The 17658-nt window shown below is 36.9% G+C and overlaps 2 protein-coding genes across 4 annotated transcripts; one reads left to right on the plus strand and one right to left on the minus strand.

The window, feature by feature from the left end:
* Window positions 1-599: 599 nt before the first annotated feature.
* Window positions 600-12946, plus strand: bcat2 (branched chain amino-acid transaminase 2, mitochondrial). 3 transcript variants are annotated; one of them, XM_058768571.1, is made up of 11 exons: window positions 600-984; window positions 2460-2534; window positions 2979-3179; window positions 4066-4176; window positions 4323-4442; window positions 4517-4680; window positions 8926-9068; window positions 10862-10947; window positions 11258-11398; window positions 11519-11593; window positions 11689-12946. In XM_058768571.1, the coding sequence occupies exons 1-11, from the start codon at window positions 967-969 to the stop codon at window positions 11728-11730; spliced, it is 1176 nt and encodes a 391-aa protein (XP_058624554.1). In that variant the 5' UTR covers window positions 600-966; the 3' UTR covers window positions 11731-12946. The 3 variants fall into 3 exon arrangements, with proteins under 3 accessions (XP_058624554.1, XP_058624555.1, XP_058624556.1); XM_058768572.1 differs by lacking the exon at window positions 600-984 and adding an exon at window positions 1460-2333; XM_058768573.1 differs by lacking the exon at window positions 600-984 and having other exon boundaries at window positions 2837-3179.
* Window positions 12947-13588: 642 nt separating this feature from the next.
* Window positions 13589-17396, minus strand: ifi35 (interferon-induced protein 35). Its single transcript, XM_058770846.1, has 10 exons — window positions 17247-17396; window positions 16712-16741; window positions 16550-16618; window positions 16297-16455; window positions 16089-16205; window positions 15689-15833; window positions 14705-14811; window positions 14430-14616; window positions 14238-14344; window positions 13589-14152 (listed from the first exon to the last, which is right to left on the minus strand). The coding sequence occupies exons 2-10, from the start codon at window positions 16721-16723 to the stop codon at window positions 13940-13942; spliced, it is 1116 nt and encodes a 371-aa protein (XP_058626829.1). The 5' UTR covers window positions 16724-16741; window positions 17247-17396; the 3' UTR covers window positions 13589-13939.
* Window positions 17397-17658: the final 262 nt, after the last annotated feature.

Below are 17658 nucleotides of genomic sequence, written 5' to 3' on the forward strand. Positions count from 1 at the left end.
CTGATATTATGACATAAGACAAACAATGTGCAGTGTTGATACTGTTGTTAGTCTTTTGATATCAAAATGTTGTGGTTAGTCCTTAACTATATTAAACAGCTGGAAATGCATTGCATTACATGCAAGTAAATAATAATCAGATTGATGTAAATTTGGCAGCAATGCCTAATATAGATTTCAGAGTTTGAGACATTCAAAGAAAACCCAACTTAATTTAATATGCGAGTGGAAACTAGGTTTCTATCCAATCTAAAGCCATACAGCCTTGTTTACAATAGTGACCAACACAGGTGACAAGGCTATTTTTATTTTCATCAGCTGAAGGTATTGACATAGAACATATTTCTTCAAATGTCCGAAAGCCAATCATTTAACCGGATCGGACCAACGCCTCATACACTTCGTAACACTGGCCAATGAATGAATGTAATGTTTCCTCATAACCTTGTTTAACCCCGCTGATTGCGTAGCCTTGACCCTTTACCTTTTTATCCAATCAGATGCCAGAGACCCGTTACGCCTACCCGCGGCTTACTATTAACCCTTTGGTGGACAGGAATAGTTTTCTTTGACGTTTAAAATTCATATAAAGATGATAAATATTAGGATGATGATATGATCGACTCATACCTATTTATTAAGCGTATCATATGAGTGTTCAGAAATAATAATAAAAAATATCCTCCTTATTTAGAAAGCAGCATATGACTTCTTATGCCTATATCCTGGTGGCATCACGAATAATAACATTTAGCATATTTCAAACGAGCCTTCTGATGCACATATCTCACTGGCCTGTGTTGAAAACAATGCGAATGCGCTTAAATAAATATTGAAGAGCCCTTGAAGGATTCAAACCCTGAGCACATTGCCGCTGTTTTCTTAGGGGTCCAATCCGGAACGCAGAGAGTCCCAGGCTGTTGCTCCCACTCGGACTAGTTTACCATTCATCTCAGCACAGCAGTGATGGCAGCGATCAGGACGGTGAGTTCAAAGATCATTTCACTTATCTCCCCCAACACATCTCCAAATCTTTCTGTCAATAATTAACGGCTCTGTCTAAACACCCTGTCTGGAGTATATTTAACAGAACCGAATTTAGCAGCTTTAAACCGCAGATCATCGTCGTTGCAAATCGACAACACGCAAGTTTCAATTATCAGCGAGATGCATGTTTTTAAGCGTTTGATTTTTATATGTGGATAAAACATCAGAAGGTCATTTGTTGTTTTTCACTCTGAATTGCTGCTAATACTCAAATCTGTCTGTAAATCTCCAGATTAATGAGTGAGAGCAGCTTTCCACGTATTTCCGTATGAATGCACGCGCCGTGTTAACAATCGTTCATTAATATATATATATATATATATATATATATATATATATATATATATATATATATATATATATATATATATATATATATATATATATATATATATATATATATATATTATTATTATTATTTTTTTAATGTTACCAGCAGTTTCCTAAGCAATTACTATTAATAATTCTAAAATGATCAGTAGGATTTACAGTTTTACTTGTAACTATTTATTAGACACAGATGCTAGTATTCATTCCAGTAATAGTGATCAATGTCTTTTCAGTATTTCTTTGCTAATTAGTCACTATCCAACAAGTAACTATTCCACTTTTACTGGTTGCAGTTTGCAAATGTAATCAATTGGTGTCTGTATTAACTACCTAGGCCTACTTGTTATGACTAGAATGTAGACACTTGTTGCTGCTATTCCTGTTTTACTAGTACTTATATTTTAGTTACATGTAACTAAATGTTTAGTCTTACTAGATTTTAATATTGAAATGTAATTCTAAATGTTGGAACAACAAAATTCTGACCAGTCATTACATAAAAGTAAACATCCATTGTAAATAGTGAGATAAAAAAAAATATCTTACAATTGAGTTACATAGTAGAGTCCTAATACTAGTAAAAAAAACGATTCTAGTACCTATTGGGTTATTTATTAATAATTAAAATAATACTAGTTGCAGTAAGATATGTTAGTTATTTTTTCAGGAACTAATGGTAAACCATGCCATAAAATGCTTTTGCTTGCCAAATTATGCACAGAGTTTGTCGAGGTCACCCGACAGAGCTATCGTGTAGCCCTGCTACATTATTTATTATGTAAACGAATAAAAAACGATAAGAAAACAGTAATACAAGTAGGATTAGTGTGCGTCTTACAGTAAAATAGGCAAACACACATTTGCTTTCTTTGCTTTGCTTGTTCACCGAGGGTTTTTTTAGCTATTAAAAGCACTGTTACTGTGTGAGCCAGCTGTCTCCTTGTGCACAAATGCAGGTATATACAGCTGGTGCATACTCAACCTTCACATCTCATGAACAGCTGTCAAAAACAACACGCTCTGTGTCTGATTGGGCTATGAAAGGAAACGGTTGAAGTCACACTCTGTTTCTGTGTTTTAAGGCCCTGAATGGACGCTTTCTTCAGCCTCTCTCCCTGTCATGTGGGTCGTTACGGTTCGTCAGCTCCTCCTTCAAGGTACTGAAACAAACCTGTTGTGCCAGGTTTATGCTCTACTTTTATTTCCATGCCACCACTAGTCAGTCTGGGTCTCAGGTCTTGTGATTGTGTGTTTGTTTTAGTTGACTCGATCACAGGTTTTAGGGCTCATCCTGAGTTGCATTTTCTGAAGTGTTAAGCAGGCCACGGTGTCGCCTTGTGGGATCTGACGTCTCTTTTCCTTGTGCTTTTGCTTTCTTGCACGCTTTCTTTCTTTTTCTTCCCCCCCAACACCTCCCTTCCCTTCTCACCGCAATTTTATTTAATTCAATTTCTATAAGAGCATGATGAATCCAGATTAATTTTTCAAATGCATGTGCAATCAATGATAATGAATAAACATCTCTCCACGTGCCTGCTTTACTCCCCGCCCCTCTCTGTCTTTTCGTTTTCTCTCTCTCTCTCCCCGGTTGTTTGTGTCAGGCTGCAGATCTTACCATCGAGAGGAACCCTGTACTGAAGCCAAGGCCAGACCCTTCAACACTTGTGTTCGGCAAGCAGTTTTCAGACCACATGCTGACAGTCAGCTGGTCTGAAGCAGGAGGATGGGAGACACCTCAGATTAAGCCCTTCCAGAATCTGTCCCTTCACCCTGCTTCCTCAGCCCTGCATTACTCCATAGAGGTGAGGGAGTGTGTCAGCCACATGGTTCATGGCATCTTTTTCTCATTTATTCAAAATAAAATTGATATTATTTTATGCATGTATAAGTTGTTTATAATTCTAAATCTTATAAAATAAGTTAATTGTTACATTAAATAATCTTGATGAATGTAGAGTTAATTATGCAGCTGGACAATGATGTTATATGCAATACCTCTGAATATTGGGGTTAGTATAATTTTTATTTTATTTTTTTTAATTAATACTTTTATTCAGCAAGAGTGAAATACAGAGAGACAGTAAAGACATTAACAAGTTTACAAAATATTTTTTTATTTTAAATAAATGCTGTTCTTTTCTATATTTATCAAGGAATCCTGAACAACAATGTATCACATTTCCACAATAATATTAGGCAGCACAATTGTTTTCAACATTGATGGCAATAAGAATTTGAGCCCTAAATCAGTATATTAGAATGATTTCTGAAGCATCGTGTGGCACTGAAGACTGGAGTAATGGCTGCTGAAAATTCAGCTTTGCCATCACAAGAGTAAATGACATGGTAATATATAATAAAATAGAAAATGGCTATTTTGAATTTTAATAATTTTTCAGTATTTCATATTATTAGTATAATATTTTGCTGTATTTTTTAACAGTAAATGCCTTGGTGAGGTTGTTAAGGCTGAGTAATCGTGTTGCTACAGCTAGTATTTCCATGAATGTTCTGCACAGTTATTTGACCTTGTTTTAATATAGGTTTATTTAATATGATCCATTTTGAACTGAAGTGAACTGTAGGGCTTACTAATGTTTAAGACTAATTTCCAAAAAATGTTACAATTTATTTTTTATGAATCTTTTATTTTATTTTATTTTTTGGGATATTCTGTTTTATTCTCAGCTATTTGAGGGCATGAAGGCTTTCCGGGGAGTAGATAACTGCATCCGTCTCTTCAGGCCTATGCTGAATATGGAGCGCATGTACCGGAGCGCCGAGAGGAGCTGCCTGCCTGTTAGTCTTTTTTTGTTTGTTTTATTCTATTAGGCATTACTTCAGCATATTGACTAATGCTTTGTGATATTATCACATTTCCACTTAGCCAATCTGTGTACCGTATCCTCTCCCATCAGCATATTCTCTCTCTGTATCTCTCTTAGTTGTTTGATAAGGGCGAACTGATAAAGTGTATCAGTAAGCTGATTGAGATCGACCAAGAATGGGTTCCTTACTCCACAGACGCCAGCCTGTACATCAGACCAACGTTTATAGGAACTGAAGTAAGAAACTTTTGGTATTAAAATATAATTTACTGAATGATTTTGATTTTTGCTGACCCTCCTTCTTTTTGCAGCCTTCTCTAGGTGTGTCTCGAACAGGTCACGCTTTGCTCTTTGTCATTATTGGGCCTGTTGGACCTTATTTTTCAACTGGAAGCTTTAGTCCGGTGTCATTGCTGGCAGATCCTCGATATGTCCGGGCCTGGAGGGGCGGCGTTGGAGAATACAAGATGGGAGGGTGAGTTTTCACAATGGCATGGTTACATATATATTCCTCAGCATACATTTTAAGAGTTGTAGAGTAATAAGTAAAATGAAAATATTTTTCACTGATAAGAGAAAAAGTCTTAAATCTTAAATTAAAATGTTCTTTTTCTTCTTTGTCTCTATTTCTTGCTTTTATTTTTATGTTATTGTTGCAGTAAATTGTGTAATATATCTTCTTGGTGTTTAAGAATTTAGTTCACCCAAAAAAAATGAAATCATTTATTTACTCCTTCTGGTGTTGTTCTAATTCCGTATGCCCTTCTTTCTTTTTTTGGGCCACAAAAGGAGAATTTAAAAAAAATATCCTGCTCACATAATGGCAGTGAATAGCAACCAGCATCAAACTTGGACTAAGAAGGAAAAAAAAGGCGCAAACATGTCACAGAATGGTCGTATGCCACATATTCCAAGTGTTCTGGGGATATACAATAGGGTTTGGTGAAAAACAAACTGAAATTCATTTATTTACTTATTTTTTAACAAAAATCCTGACCTTGGCAGTTGGTCTTCTGTATTCATGAGACTCACCCAGAAACCGACTTTGTCGGGTTTACCCTGTTAAATTAAAGCAGAAATATGTCACTGAACTTTTTGCAGCCATTTTCTCCAGTTTGTATTTTCCGTAAGTGTATAAGCAAAAGTATTTCAAATGTTTACCGTTCTGTAGTGTTGAATCAGAACGGTTTTTTTTGTTTTTTTTTGAGGCTTTTGTTGGTAAGACGATCCAATTTTCAATTTCACATTGTTGGATGATAGTGATGCAACTTTTTGTTTGTTTTAATGGTGAGATCATGCATGGCAGAAGAGCAATTGCACTTCTGCTGGAGCTTATTTGTTTGTCACACTCCATTGCCCTTTGAATGACTCCAGGCATGTGTGTGTATATATACACACACACATACATATATATATATATATATATATACACACAGTGAGGAAAATAAGTATTTGAACACCCTGCTATTTTGCAAGTTCTCCCACTTAGAAATCATGGAGGGGTCTGAAATTGTCATCGTAGGTGCATGTCCACTGTGAGAGACATAATCTAAAAAAAAAAATCTAGAAATCACAATGTATGATTTCTTAACTATTTATTTGTATGATACAGCTGCAAATAAGTATTTGAACACCTGAGAAAATCAATGTTAATATTTGGTACAGTAGCCTTTGTTTGCAATTACAGAGGTCAAACGTTTCCTGTAGTTTTCACCAGGTTTGCACACACTGCAGGAGGGATTTTGGCCCACTCCTCCACACAGATCTTCTCTAGATCAGTCAGGTTTCTGGCCTGTCGCTGAGAAACACGGAGTTTGAGCTCCCTCAAAGATTCTCTATTGGGTTTAGGTCTGGAGACTGGCTAGGCCACGCCAGAACCTTGATATGCTTCTTACAGAGCCACTCCTTGGTTATCCTGGCTGTGTGCTTGGTCATTGTCATGTTGGAAGACCCAGCCTCGACCCATCTTCAATGCTCTAACTGAGGGAAGGAGGTTGTTCCCCAAAATCTCGCAATACATGGCCCCGGTCATCCTCTCCTTAATACAGTGCAGTCGCCCTGTCCCATGTGCAGAAAAACACCCCAAAGCATGATGCTACCACCCCATGCTTCACAGTAGGGATGGTGTTCTTGGGATGGTACTCATCATTCTTCTTCCTCCAAACACGTTTAGTGGAATTATGACCAAAAGTTCTATTTTGGTCTCATCTGACCACATGACTTTCTCCCATGACTCCTCTGGATCATCCAAATGGTCATTGGCAAACTTAAGTCGGGCCTGGACATGTGCTGGTTTAAGCAGGGGAACCTTCCGTGCCATGCATGATTTCAAACCATGACGTCTTAGTGTATTACCAACAGTAACCTTGGAAGCGGTGGTCCCAGCTCTTTTCAGGTCATTGACCAGCTCCTCCCGTGTAGTTCTGGGCTGATTTCTCACCTTTCTTAGGATCATTGAGACCCCACGAGGTGAGATCTTGCATGGAGCCCCAGTCCGAGGAGATTGACAGTCATGTTTAGCTTCTTCCATTTTCTAATGATTGCTCCAACAGTGGACCTTTTTCACCAAGCTGCTTGGCAATTTCCCGTAGCCCTTTCCAGCCTTGTGGAGGTGTACAATTTTGTCTCTAGTGTCTTTGGACAGCTCTTTGGTCTTGGCCATGTTAGTAGTTGGATTCTTACTGATTGTATGGGGTGGACAGGTGTCTTTATGCAGCTAACGACCTCAAACAGGTGCATCTAATTTAGGATAATAAATGGAGTGGAGGTGGACATTTTAAAGGCAGACTAACAGGTCTTTGAGGGTCAGAATTCTAGCTGATAGACAGGTGTTCAAATACTTATTTGCAGCTGTATCATACAAATAAATAGTTAAAAAAATCATACATTGTGATTTCTGGATTTTGTTTTTTAGATTATGTCTCTCACAGTGGACATGCACCTACGATGACAATTTCAGACCCCTCCATGATTTCTAAGTGGGAGAACTTGCAAAATAGCAGGGTGTTCAAATACTTATTTTCCTCACTGTATATACACACACAGTTAGGTCCATATATATTTGGACACTGGCACAATTTTATTATTTTAGCTGCTGACCAAAACATATTAACATCATTTAATATGACATAATTTGTGAGTATTCACATCAAAATTGGAGGAAAGGTTAAGGAATTACAGCTCTTTAATATGTACCTCCCCCCCCATTTTTCAAGGGACAATAAGTAATTGGACAGTTGACTCAAAAGCCATTTCATGGACAGATGTGGGCTATTCCTTCGTTATTTCTACATCAATTAAGCTGGTAAAAGTTCTGTAGTTGATTCTAAGTGTGCCATTTGCATTTGGAAACTGTTGCTGTGAATCCACATCTTGCAGGCAAAGGAGCTCTCCATACAAGTGAAACAAACAATTGTTAGGCTTCAAAAACAAAACAAATCCATCAGAGAGATAGCAGGAACATTAGGAGTGGCCAAAACAACAGTTTGGTTCAGTCTAAGAAAAACAGAACGCACTAGTGAGCTCAGCAACATAAAAAGGCCTGGACGTCCACGAAGGACGACAGTGGTGGATGATTGGAGGATCCTCTCCATGGTAAACCCTTTCACAACCAGCCAAGAGAAGACCACTCTCCAGGAGGTAGGTGCGTCACTGTCAAAGTCTAAAATCAAGAGAAGACTTCACCAGAGCAAATACAGAGGGTTCACCACAAAGTGCAAACAGGGCCAGATTAGACTTTGTCAAAAAACATCTAAAAAAGCCTGACAACTTATGGAAAAGCATGAAGCATAAAGGAAAAGCTACCCAGGAGATTTTTAAGGATTATTCTGCAATGGCCAAGTCAATCACCTGATCTCAACCTGATTGAGCATGCATTTCACTTGCTGAAGACAAAACTAAAGGCAGAAAGACCCACAAACAAACAACTGAAGTCAGCTGCAACAAAGGCCTGGCAAAGCATCACAAAAGAGGAAACCCAGTCTCTGCTGATGTCCATGAGTTCCAGACTTAAGGCAGTCATTGCCTGCAAAGGATTCTGAACAAATTTTATTTATGATTATATTTATTTGTCCGATTACATTTGAGCCTTTGAAAATGGGGGACTGTGTATAAAAATGGTTGTAATTCCTTCCTAAGCATTTTGTTATATTTTTGTTCAACCCCTTGAATTAAAGCTTAAAGTCGACACTTCAGCTTCATCTTGATTTGTTTCGTTTTAATTCTATTCTGGTGGCATACAGAGGCGAAATTATGAAAATTGTGTCCGTGTCCAAATATATTTGTACCTAACTGTATATTCCACCATTGTCATGCCACTTGGGAGTTTTGGAGTATCTTTTCACATTCAGGTTATTCGGAGAGATTCATTAGCTTGCACAGGCTGCAGTATGCTGGCCATGAACAAGTTGCAACTTGGAATCGTTGTAAATTCTTTGCAGTCTGCTGACCCTTTACACTAATGCAGCTCTGGTTTCTGTTTATGTGCTGTATCTGTCCCCACTCACCTCTCTTATCAGTCCTTATCTTACTGTCCCATTATGCATTTAAGCAAAGCTTGCGCTGCTGTCCTGAGTGTTCAGATGATCTGATGCCTGTTTATATTATGATTTGCAGTGCTTTCACTGTTCATTATAAACCTCTTCCTTTAAAATACTTGGTTTCAGTGTAATAATGTTTTGTGGCCTGAATGCATCTGTGATTGTGGTTTTATGTTTCTTAGTAACTACGGGCCGACAATTGCTGTTCAGAGTGAGGCAGTCAAGCAGAAATGCCAGCAGGTCCTTTGGCTGTATGGAGAGAATGAGGAGATCACTGAGGTTGGAACCATGAATCTCTTCATCTACTGGACCACAGAGAAAGGAGGTGAGAGGGAGAATAGCTTCTAGAAACCCTGAATTAAAATCTAAAGTCTAAAATCATGGCTTTGTATGTGCAAACGTGTGCTTTAGTACCCAAAATGTGCTTATTTAAAGGTACACATTGTAAACACTTTAGTGGTTAATAAACAAAACCGCATGTGTCTTGTGGAAAAATATTGTAGCCAGAGCTACTTCTCTCTGTTTATGGATATGACGAGTCAAGCAGGTACTGGGTAGGGATGTGCGCAACAGCGGGTTGTAGTGTATGACATTGACATTGCTGGCTTTGGCTAGCCTCCAAGCTAACGCATACGTGCCTGTATTGAATATGATTACGCATCGCTCCAGTAGAGTTATTGTAAGCAAATTTGACATTACACAGTTTACACACAACTTTTCCGTTTCCTTCTAATTCAAATAATCCCACACCTTGCTGGTTCTTCGCGTGGTCATTTCGAGCTCGCGCAACTGACATGAAGAAAAGGCATGCGAGGTCTGAGGTAAAAATTTAGTTTACGCCCACATACGCTTTCAGAAATATTTATATATTTAAATATTTTGATATTTATTATTTTTCAGAAGTTTTATTTTAGCTTGTTGTTAAAATGTTTTAAATGTAACGTTAAAATTATGGTAATTTTTTTTCTTTCGTGTAATCGACTATTGATTTCAGTGTCGACTAGCAGGAGCCGTACCGTTTAGTCGACTAGTCGACTAGACCCGCACATCCCTAGTACTGGGCTACTCCGCAGTGGTTGTCGTCCCAATAAGTCTACAGAAACCAGAGTCACAACTCATCCATGTGTGTCAACAAAGGCACTTAAAAGGATAGTTCACCTGAAAATAAAAATTCTGTCATTAAATACTCACCTTCATGTCGTTCCAAACCTGTATTCAAAAATGTCTTCTCTTCCATGAGAGTAAGGTTGAACTACTGATGTCACATGGACTATTTTAATGATGTACTTACTACCTTTCTGGGCCTTGAACGTGTCAGTTGCGTTGCTGTCTATGCAGGGTCAGAAATCTCTCGGATTTCATAAAAAATGACTTAGTTTGTGTTCTGAAGATGATTGACGGTCTTAGGAATGACATGAGGGTGAGTAATTAATGACAATTTTAATTTTTCAGTGGACTATTTTTAGTGAACGCTTTAAGTGCGTTTGTTGACATGGATGGACCAGTTGTAACTTTTTATTTTATTTTTTTCTCTGTAGACCGTATGTTATTTTGTTTTAGGAATAAAACAAAAGCATACTACCCATACTTTTTTGTTTGTAAAAAAAAAAAATACTTAACAGGGTTTCTGCAGTCATGAAACACTAGGAAATATGAAACAATCATGATTTGCAGGCCTAGAAATGTCCTGAAAATAAATAAAATTAAAGTTATGGAAATCTTTATCATGAACAACTGTTCAAATTTAAGTTGTGCTCTTCTGTAAAATATTTTATTGGGTAGAATTTTTTTTGTTTGTTTGTGTAGTGTCTATCAAGTGATTTTTCAAAATCCTTATTCGATAATCATGAAGGAATAAAAAAAAGTCATCAATAAAATGGTTTGGAAGCCCTGACAAGAAAAAAAATCACAGTATATATATCTTCTGGTCCATTTCTCACTCTCAAAATAGCAAGGTTAAGTCAAGTAAACTGTGTGTGCAGTGTGGCCTGTGGTATAGTTTGTCAAGATGTTGACGTTTAGTCTTTTGGTTTTCCATGAAGAATGATTGTCTCCCTCTGCTGGAGGTAAATTTAAATGCATCTTAATGTATTTTCTTACATTTGCATGTCTTTGTAGAGAAAGAGCTGGTCACCCCTCCACTGGATGGTGTCATTCTCCCAGGAGTCACCAGGCAGTCGCTGCTGGACCTTGCCAGAGAATGGGTGAGAAACAAGAATGGAAAGGGGGAAGTTTCTCAACTCTCACCTCCATGCGTTCTCTAAAACAAATTGCAAAACCATATTTGTATGATAATATTCAAGTAATTGACATATCAGTGACACATTAAGGACGTGCCATTCTAGCACTATGGCATTCTTTTTAATGCCACGTTATACTACGAAAATACTATGATATATGAATATGAAAATTGTTCAGTAACATGTTGCATATCAAGTACAAAGACATCTGTTGCCATACCTGTATCATAGTTCTCCCATAGTACTGTTTGTAAGGAGTGCGTATCTTTTTCAGGGGGACTTCAAAGTGACAGAGCGCAGAGTTTTAATGAAGGAGCTGATAGACGCTTTAGATGACGGACGGATTCTGGAGGTGTTCGGTTCGGGCACTGCATGCGTGGTGTGTCCAGTTGGCAGTCTGCTCTACAGAGGACAGGTAACCAGGGAATGCACACTTTGCTTCTCTCATGCAAATGTCCACTGACAGTATCTTGCCAGTGTAATAAACATTTGCACATTTATTTCAAATACAGTTCTTGTTATTTAAATCTTTTAGACCTACCAAATTCCCACAATGAAGAACGGTCCGGACCTTGCTAAGAGATTCCATAAGGAGCTCACTGATATCCAGGTAGAGAAGTTTTTCAAATAGCCCTTGAATTAATAATATTCCTTTCATTCCATTGTTACACGGTCTAAACCTCTACCCTGTTACTCCATGTACAGTATGGACACACTCAGCGGGACTGGGCGCCGGTGATCGTCTAACCGATCTGACGCAGGTTTCATGTCTAAAACCTCTCATCTCAAGTGTTTGTGTGTGGACTAAATAGACAGGGGTGTTATTCTACAGTAACAACCTTTCTAAAACCACCTATTAAATATATGCAGTCTTTTCAAATGCCCTTACTTGCTTGCTTGGATAGCCATACGGCACAATTTGTAGCACTAGAGATCGTCCTTAAACCTAAGCACAAGCGTCATAACAAGCCATATATAAGCAACTATAGGCAACAAGCGAATATGTTCTCCTTGCAATAGTTACTGATCCAATCTGTAAACTTTTTCTGTCTCCTAAAATGTTATTTTCCTACAACTTTTATCTGTATTAATATTTCAACTATATTTTGCGGGAATGGTGCTAAGAAATCAGGCAGTTGAGAAGAATCAGACTTCAGCACGTGATTACTTTAATGTAAAGGTTCATTCACTGAGCTGCTCGTTTGTTTGTGTAACAGAAGAACAGACATCATGATTTTCTTTCTTACTAGCAAGAGGACAGACAGCTATTTATTTCGCATCAATTTAAACAGTTCTGTTTCTTTCAAAAGACACTAAATTGGTCTTTTTAAGTCCAAATTTGTAAAGAAAGTGTAAATGATTGTATATGTCTGTTTAGAGAAGGACAAAGACAATGTGTTCTCGCCAGATTTAGATGAATTAAAACCATGAGCTGAATTTATGCGCGCACAAAGGGCTTCAGGACTGCCCAGACATAGCAGCTCTAGAGACCACTAGAAAAGTCTTGATGTGATAATCGTAGGTGATCATTACTAGGCTCTGTGTGTGTTGTCTATATGATATCCAGAACAACAATGTGACCTGTATGTACATGTGTTTGTGAAATATATAATGTTCACTGAACATGTAGAATGTATCGGTTTTAACTTATTTCTGGTGTTGTTTCAGTGGTTAGAATACCTATCGGCTAATTGTGAAACCCCCCTTTTTTTTTCCGTTAAACTTGTATTTTAATCCATGCACTCCACTTCTCCTCTGTCTAAGTGCCTGATGGAGTTGGCTGTTACTTTCTCTTTGTTGGCTGTATCTTTCACATTTGTCATTACTGTGCTGAGGGGGCTGCTGCTGCACTCATGATGGGTTTGTTTTGTTTGAAGGTTTTTTTCGCAGTAGATGTCTTTACTTTTTCTGTTACTGTATTTTTACAAATAAATTCAATTTGCATCCAAAAACGTAATATGCTTTTTGCTTCAACTGCCTACAAATATTTGTTTCTGAAAGTCTAGTTTGCTTGGCTATTAAGCATAAATTTTGATCAACATTAATATTTGGTGGATGTAAAATGTTTCTTGCACACATTTGCTGAATTTCAAAAACCAAAAACATGTCTGGTTCATATTTTATCCTAAAAGAAATCAAAAAGTATAAGAAAAAGTACCATTTTTAGTGCCATTTAGAATTCTTTGTCACAATTAAGCACATATCTGCCAACATTTCTCATATTGACAACAATATTAGAATAAGTTATTCACCAGTGAGCATGACTGACTAAAAACTAAAGATCAAAACAGCCAAGCAAATGTGCTTAAGTGTCACGCAAAGTAAAAAAAAAAAAAAGTTTTTAGTAATTTTAGAGAGAGTTCTTAGTAGTAAATTTACAAAATATAATCTTTACTTAATATACTAATGATTTTTGGCATAAAAGAAAAATCTATAATTTTGACCCATACAGTGTATTTTTGGCTATTGCTACAAATATACCCCAGCGACTTAAGGTTTTGTGGTCCAGGGTCACATATATATATATATGGTCGTAAATACAAATAACCTTCATTTTCATTGTGCAGATTATAATTTCTTTTTTCACAATATCAGCATCACAATATAGTTTTGGCACATTTATTTAAGACTTGTTTTTGTGTACAGATAACATTTTGATAAATCTTTCCTGCGATTCAGATTAACTCCTAAACCATAACCCAATTTGATTGCATCATTAAAAGACAAGAAACACAACTAAGAATTGTAAAAACTACAAATCTGTATCCATTAATGAAGTATATTACTGTAATAGGTAAAGAGAAGTAAATATTACAGTAAATAAGAGGTGAAGAGATCCATACTATATAACTTTTTCAAGATAAACCCAAATTAGGAGTTCAGTAAAGTCTATTATGAATTAATGATCTATTTTGTTGTCTAAAGGCAGCATCGGATCTCTGGGCTGTAGAGGTTTTTAGCTTTTGCTCTGGCTGTCTTGAGGAGAGTCCTCATCAAACAAAGCCAGGGTGGTATGGCCTGGAGGGTTGTAGAGGATGCCTTCCACCTCTCCGCCACCATTGGCCGTCTTCTGGAAGTGGATCTCCAGGTTGTCCTGCAGGTTATCTTTGTCCATGATGTCGGGGATACCCGTCAGCAGCACTGTGCGCACGCACTCTGAGTCACAGACCTGAAAGGGAGCAACGGTCAGTTTACATCATAAACAATGCAGCATTAACAGTTGAAGTTATTGCGACATACTTGATTCTTCTTACCTTCATCTGTGAAATCTCGCCATTGAGGAATGGAGTGACTTTCACCTTGTGCTTCTTCTTACCAAAGTCTACATCATGATCTTGTTTGTCGGAGAGACCTTTGGCAACTGAAGACAAATAGAAACAATTAAAAAAACACCTCAAGCATCATACACTGAGATGTGTCAGACTGAATGAATTTAGTTAACTTACTGTTATCATCTAAGAAGGTAATGACCACAGTGCCAGAGTCGTGCAGCATGTCTTTGTTCTCCACCTCGCCGCCTCCATTCCTTGTCCGAGAGAAATGGATGTCCAGTTTGTCTAGTACTCTCTCCTCAGATTCTTCCTTTGGCAGGTTGGAGACTAGGATTCTGCGTGGGCACACTTGTGTTTCCATCTAACAGATGGAGAGAGAGTGTTGTTTTATGTCACATTAGTCCATAGAAACACAATGCAATCCCAAAAAGTCAGCTTGTCTCCATTACCTCAACATAGCTGGGCACCAGGAATTGAATGGGTTCAGTCTGCAAAGTGATGGTACAGTCTCCAAGTTGCACCGAATGTTCCTTTAGGTTCAATATATTCTGAGCCACTAAGATGTAGCATCAAAAGAGATTTGAAGAGAGGTTAATAAAGCAATAAGCCACAAGAGGCCCTGGTATGTGTGATAGACAGTCCTTTTAGTGTCTCAGTGTGAAAAGGTGGTTCATAACCAGAGGGCCCAGACCCACTAGCAGTACTCAGCAAACTTCTAACGGGGCTTCAAGAAACATACTATTAAAAACAATTCAAACTAATAAAAACATAATTTTCTTATTTCATTTCAACCCCTCAACAACTTTTTTTCTTCTTTGAAGAACCAAGGTTTCTACAGACTTAGAAAACCTGAATATATGAGGAAGCCTAATTATAAAAGTGTGATTTCTAAAGCAAGAAAATAATGTGAAAAATCGATAAAATCTTAAAAAGTGATGACATTTTTATAATGTATATACATTTTTCTGTCTGTTAGGTAAAATCCTGAGTAAAAAATTAATTAATATAAAAATAAAAAGATTAATCTTTTTCCAGTACTTTAATTGGATTGCTAAAACTTAAACTACATTATTTAATTTTTAAATTTTAATTATCATTATTTTAGTTACTTTCAGTTATTAATTTAAAGAAAGAGTGGCCATGTGTTAAAATAAGTTAAGAGGGGGGCCTTAATGTATTGTGTTAGTAGGCCTTCAAACATCTTTGTACACAATGCAGTGCATTGCAGTCAGTGATGTCTCTGACGCCAAAGCCTTTCATTGTATGTTCAAAAAAAGTAGAAAAATGTGTTCCACAGAAGAAAAGAAGTCATACAGGTTTGGAATGGCATGAGTAAATTATGATGAATTATCCTTTATTACAGGTGAACCTTTAAGCACTTCTGACATTGTTTCTTATTGTGATGATGCTAAAAAATTTTGACAATTACATACCATCCTTTTCCTCGAAGGTGATCAGTGCTGTTCCACCCTCCATCGGATAAACTATTCGGGGATTCACATCAAAACTCACAGCATGGGCTCCCTCTTTTGAATTTCCCCGAAACACAACCTTCCTCTCAGGCACCGCTGTAGAGATCTGTGGAGTCAATGTAGAGCCTTGTTAATAATCTCAGTTGTTAAAGTGTCCATGGAGTTTTTTAAATAAACATTGCGATTTTAGGTTCAAATTTACATGAATATAAGGGAAAATGTAGTTAAAAAAAATGCTTAGATTATTACCAAAAAGTATTTCAACATATTGCACTGATATACTTTAGAGCCACACAGCCAATTCAGTGCAATGGTTGCAGCTAAAATAAGCGTGAATATATTTATTTTGACACTTTTAAACCTCAGTTTGCTTTTTCAGACTGCTGTTTTTATGGTCCAAGCTTTGCATCTCCTCCTTTATTTTCAGGATCTCCTTCTGCAGCTTGGTGTTCTCCTCCTGCACACATCTGCATTTCTCCTGCACAGAGGAACCCATTACCACAATTTTTTTTTAATTAAATATCTTTAAATTAGGAGATATGAGTGTCTGTACATTTATTTATATGGACCTTCTCTTTCTGAATTGAATTAGTACGTTTCTTGTTTTCTTCTTCAGACATCACTTTCTTTTCATTAGCTCGTTGTTTAAATTCGTTGGCAAAGTATTTGTTGTTATTTACGCCATCTCTCAGTATTTGTTGTTCCTTCAATATTGCTTCATATTGTTCCTGTGGACAGATGAGATGACATAACGATTAACAGGCCTAACTTGTATTCTGGTTGACAGGTATATTACAAGCCATTTGTATTGTAAAATAATACCTTGTATTTGTTGATCTCCAGTACCTCCTGACATCTCAAAGCCTCACTGTCTGTAACAATACTGAAATCCTAAGTGGACAAACAAAATGACAAACAGGGTCATTATTGAACAGAGAATAGATGCCAAAAAAAAAAAGTATTTGCCAGAAGAACTTCCTTTACCTCAGCAGACATTTCTACCTACGCAAGAACCTGTGAACAAACAGAAAGCACTGTTACCTAGGACAGAAGAGTTTATAATCTATATGACCACCTTGTTTTTCATTTAATCGAATATTTTTATCGTCTGAACACGGCTGGTTAAGTTTGGCTACTAAACTTATGCTTTAGTATGAACTACATGAAGTTCAACGACACACCTTGAGTTGTTGACTTCGCCAAAAGGGCTGTAAAACAATTTAAATTAAATAGCTATATTAAACACTTTATTAGGCGCCAGCATACACTTGTTTGTTTTGTTCGTTTTTGAAAACATTGAGGAAAAATGCTGACATTAAATACTTTCGCTTGTCATACAGTTTACGCTGCGTCTTACAAGTCTGCCTTTTTAACAAAACATCACACAATTAACACAGTCATTTTTTTTTTGTAACGGGTGTCGTTTAAACCAATGTATACTTTTTGTTGTTGTTGTGTCATTACCATTTATTTTGCGCACAGGCCTAATTACACATAAACAGATGAAACAAACACTTACCGTGATGAAGCAAAGAGTAAGTGCTGTTTCGCTTTCGTTTCGGGTATTAATCATTGAAATATGTACAAGCTCTTCACCAGAGGGTGGTGTTGATCATAAGATAGCTACATTCTTTAACAAATGTAGCCTATATACAGCAACAGTATATATCAGTAGCCTATACGTTATATTAATTTATATATCAAAATTCACCTACTACAATAAGGATATTTGTTTTAAAAATCTATTATATTGATATTCAGTGTGATAGGGGCTACAGTTGCAGCTACAGGAAAAGTAGGTTTCAGCTTTACGTTCAGGTTGTGCTGGTGTTGCCATAAACGCTATTTTTCATTCTAAACAGAATATTTACATTAGACTTTTTTTTTTTTCTTTTTTTTTTTTTTACAAATGAGAGTAAGGAAAATTATTT

The sequence above is a fragment of the Onychostoma macrolepis genome, chromosome 03 (genome assembly GCF_012432095.1).
Source record: "Onychostoma macrolepis isolate SWU-2019 chromosome 03, ASM1243209v1, whole genome shotgun sequence".
Classification (NCBI taxonomy): domain Eukaryota; kingdom Metazoa; phylum Chordata; class Actinopteri; order Cypriniformes; family Cyprinidae; genus Onychostoma; species Onychostoma macrolepis.

What these genes read in the sequence shown, in the direction of transcription:
- bcat2 (XM_058768571.1), top strand. An exon ending in CAACGTTTATAGGAACTGAA is followed by an intron (nt 4,443 to 4,516) that starts GTAAGAAACTTT and finishes TTCTTTTTGCAG; the next exon opens with CCTTCTCTAGGTGTGTCTCG. An exon ending in AGGAGCTCACTGATATCCAG is followed by an intron (nt 11,594 to 11,688) that starts GTAGAGAAGTTT and finishes CTCCATGTACAG; the next exon opens with TATGGACACACTCAGCGGGA.
- ifi35 (XM_058770846.1), bottom strand. An exon ending in TGGAGATCAACAAATACAAG is followed by an intron (nt 16,456 to 16,549) that starts GTATTATTTTAC and finishes ATCTGTCCACAG; the next exon opens with GAACAATATGAAGCAATATT. An exon ending in TGGTGCCCAGCTATGTTGAG is followed by an intron (nt 14,617 to 14,704) that starts GTAATGGAGACA and finishes TCCATCTGTTAG; the next exon opens with ATGGAAACACAAGTGTGCCC.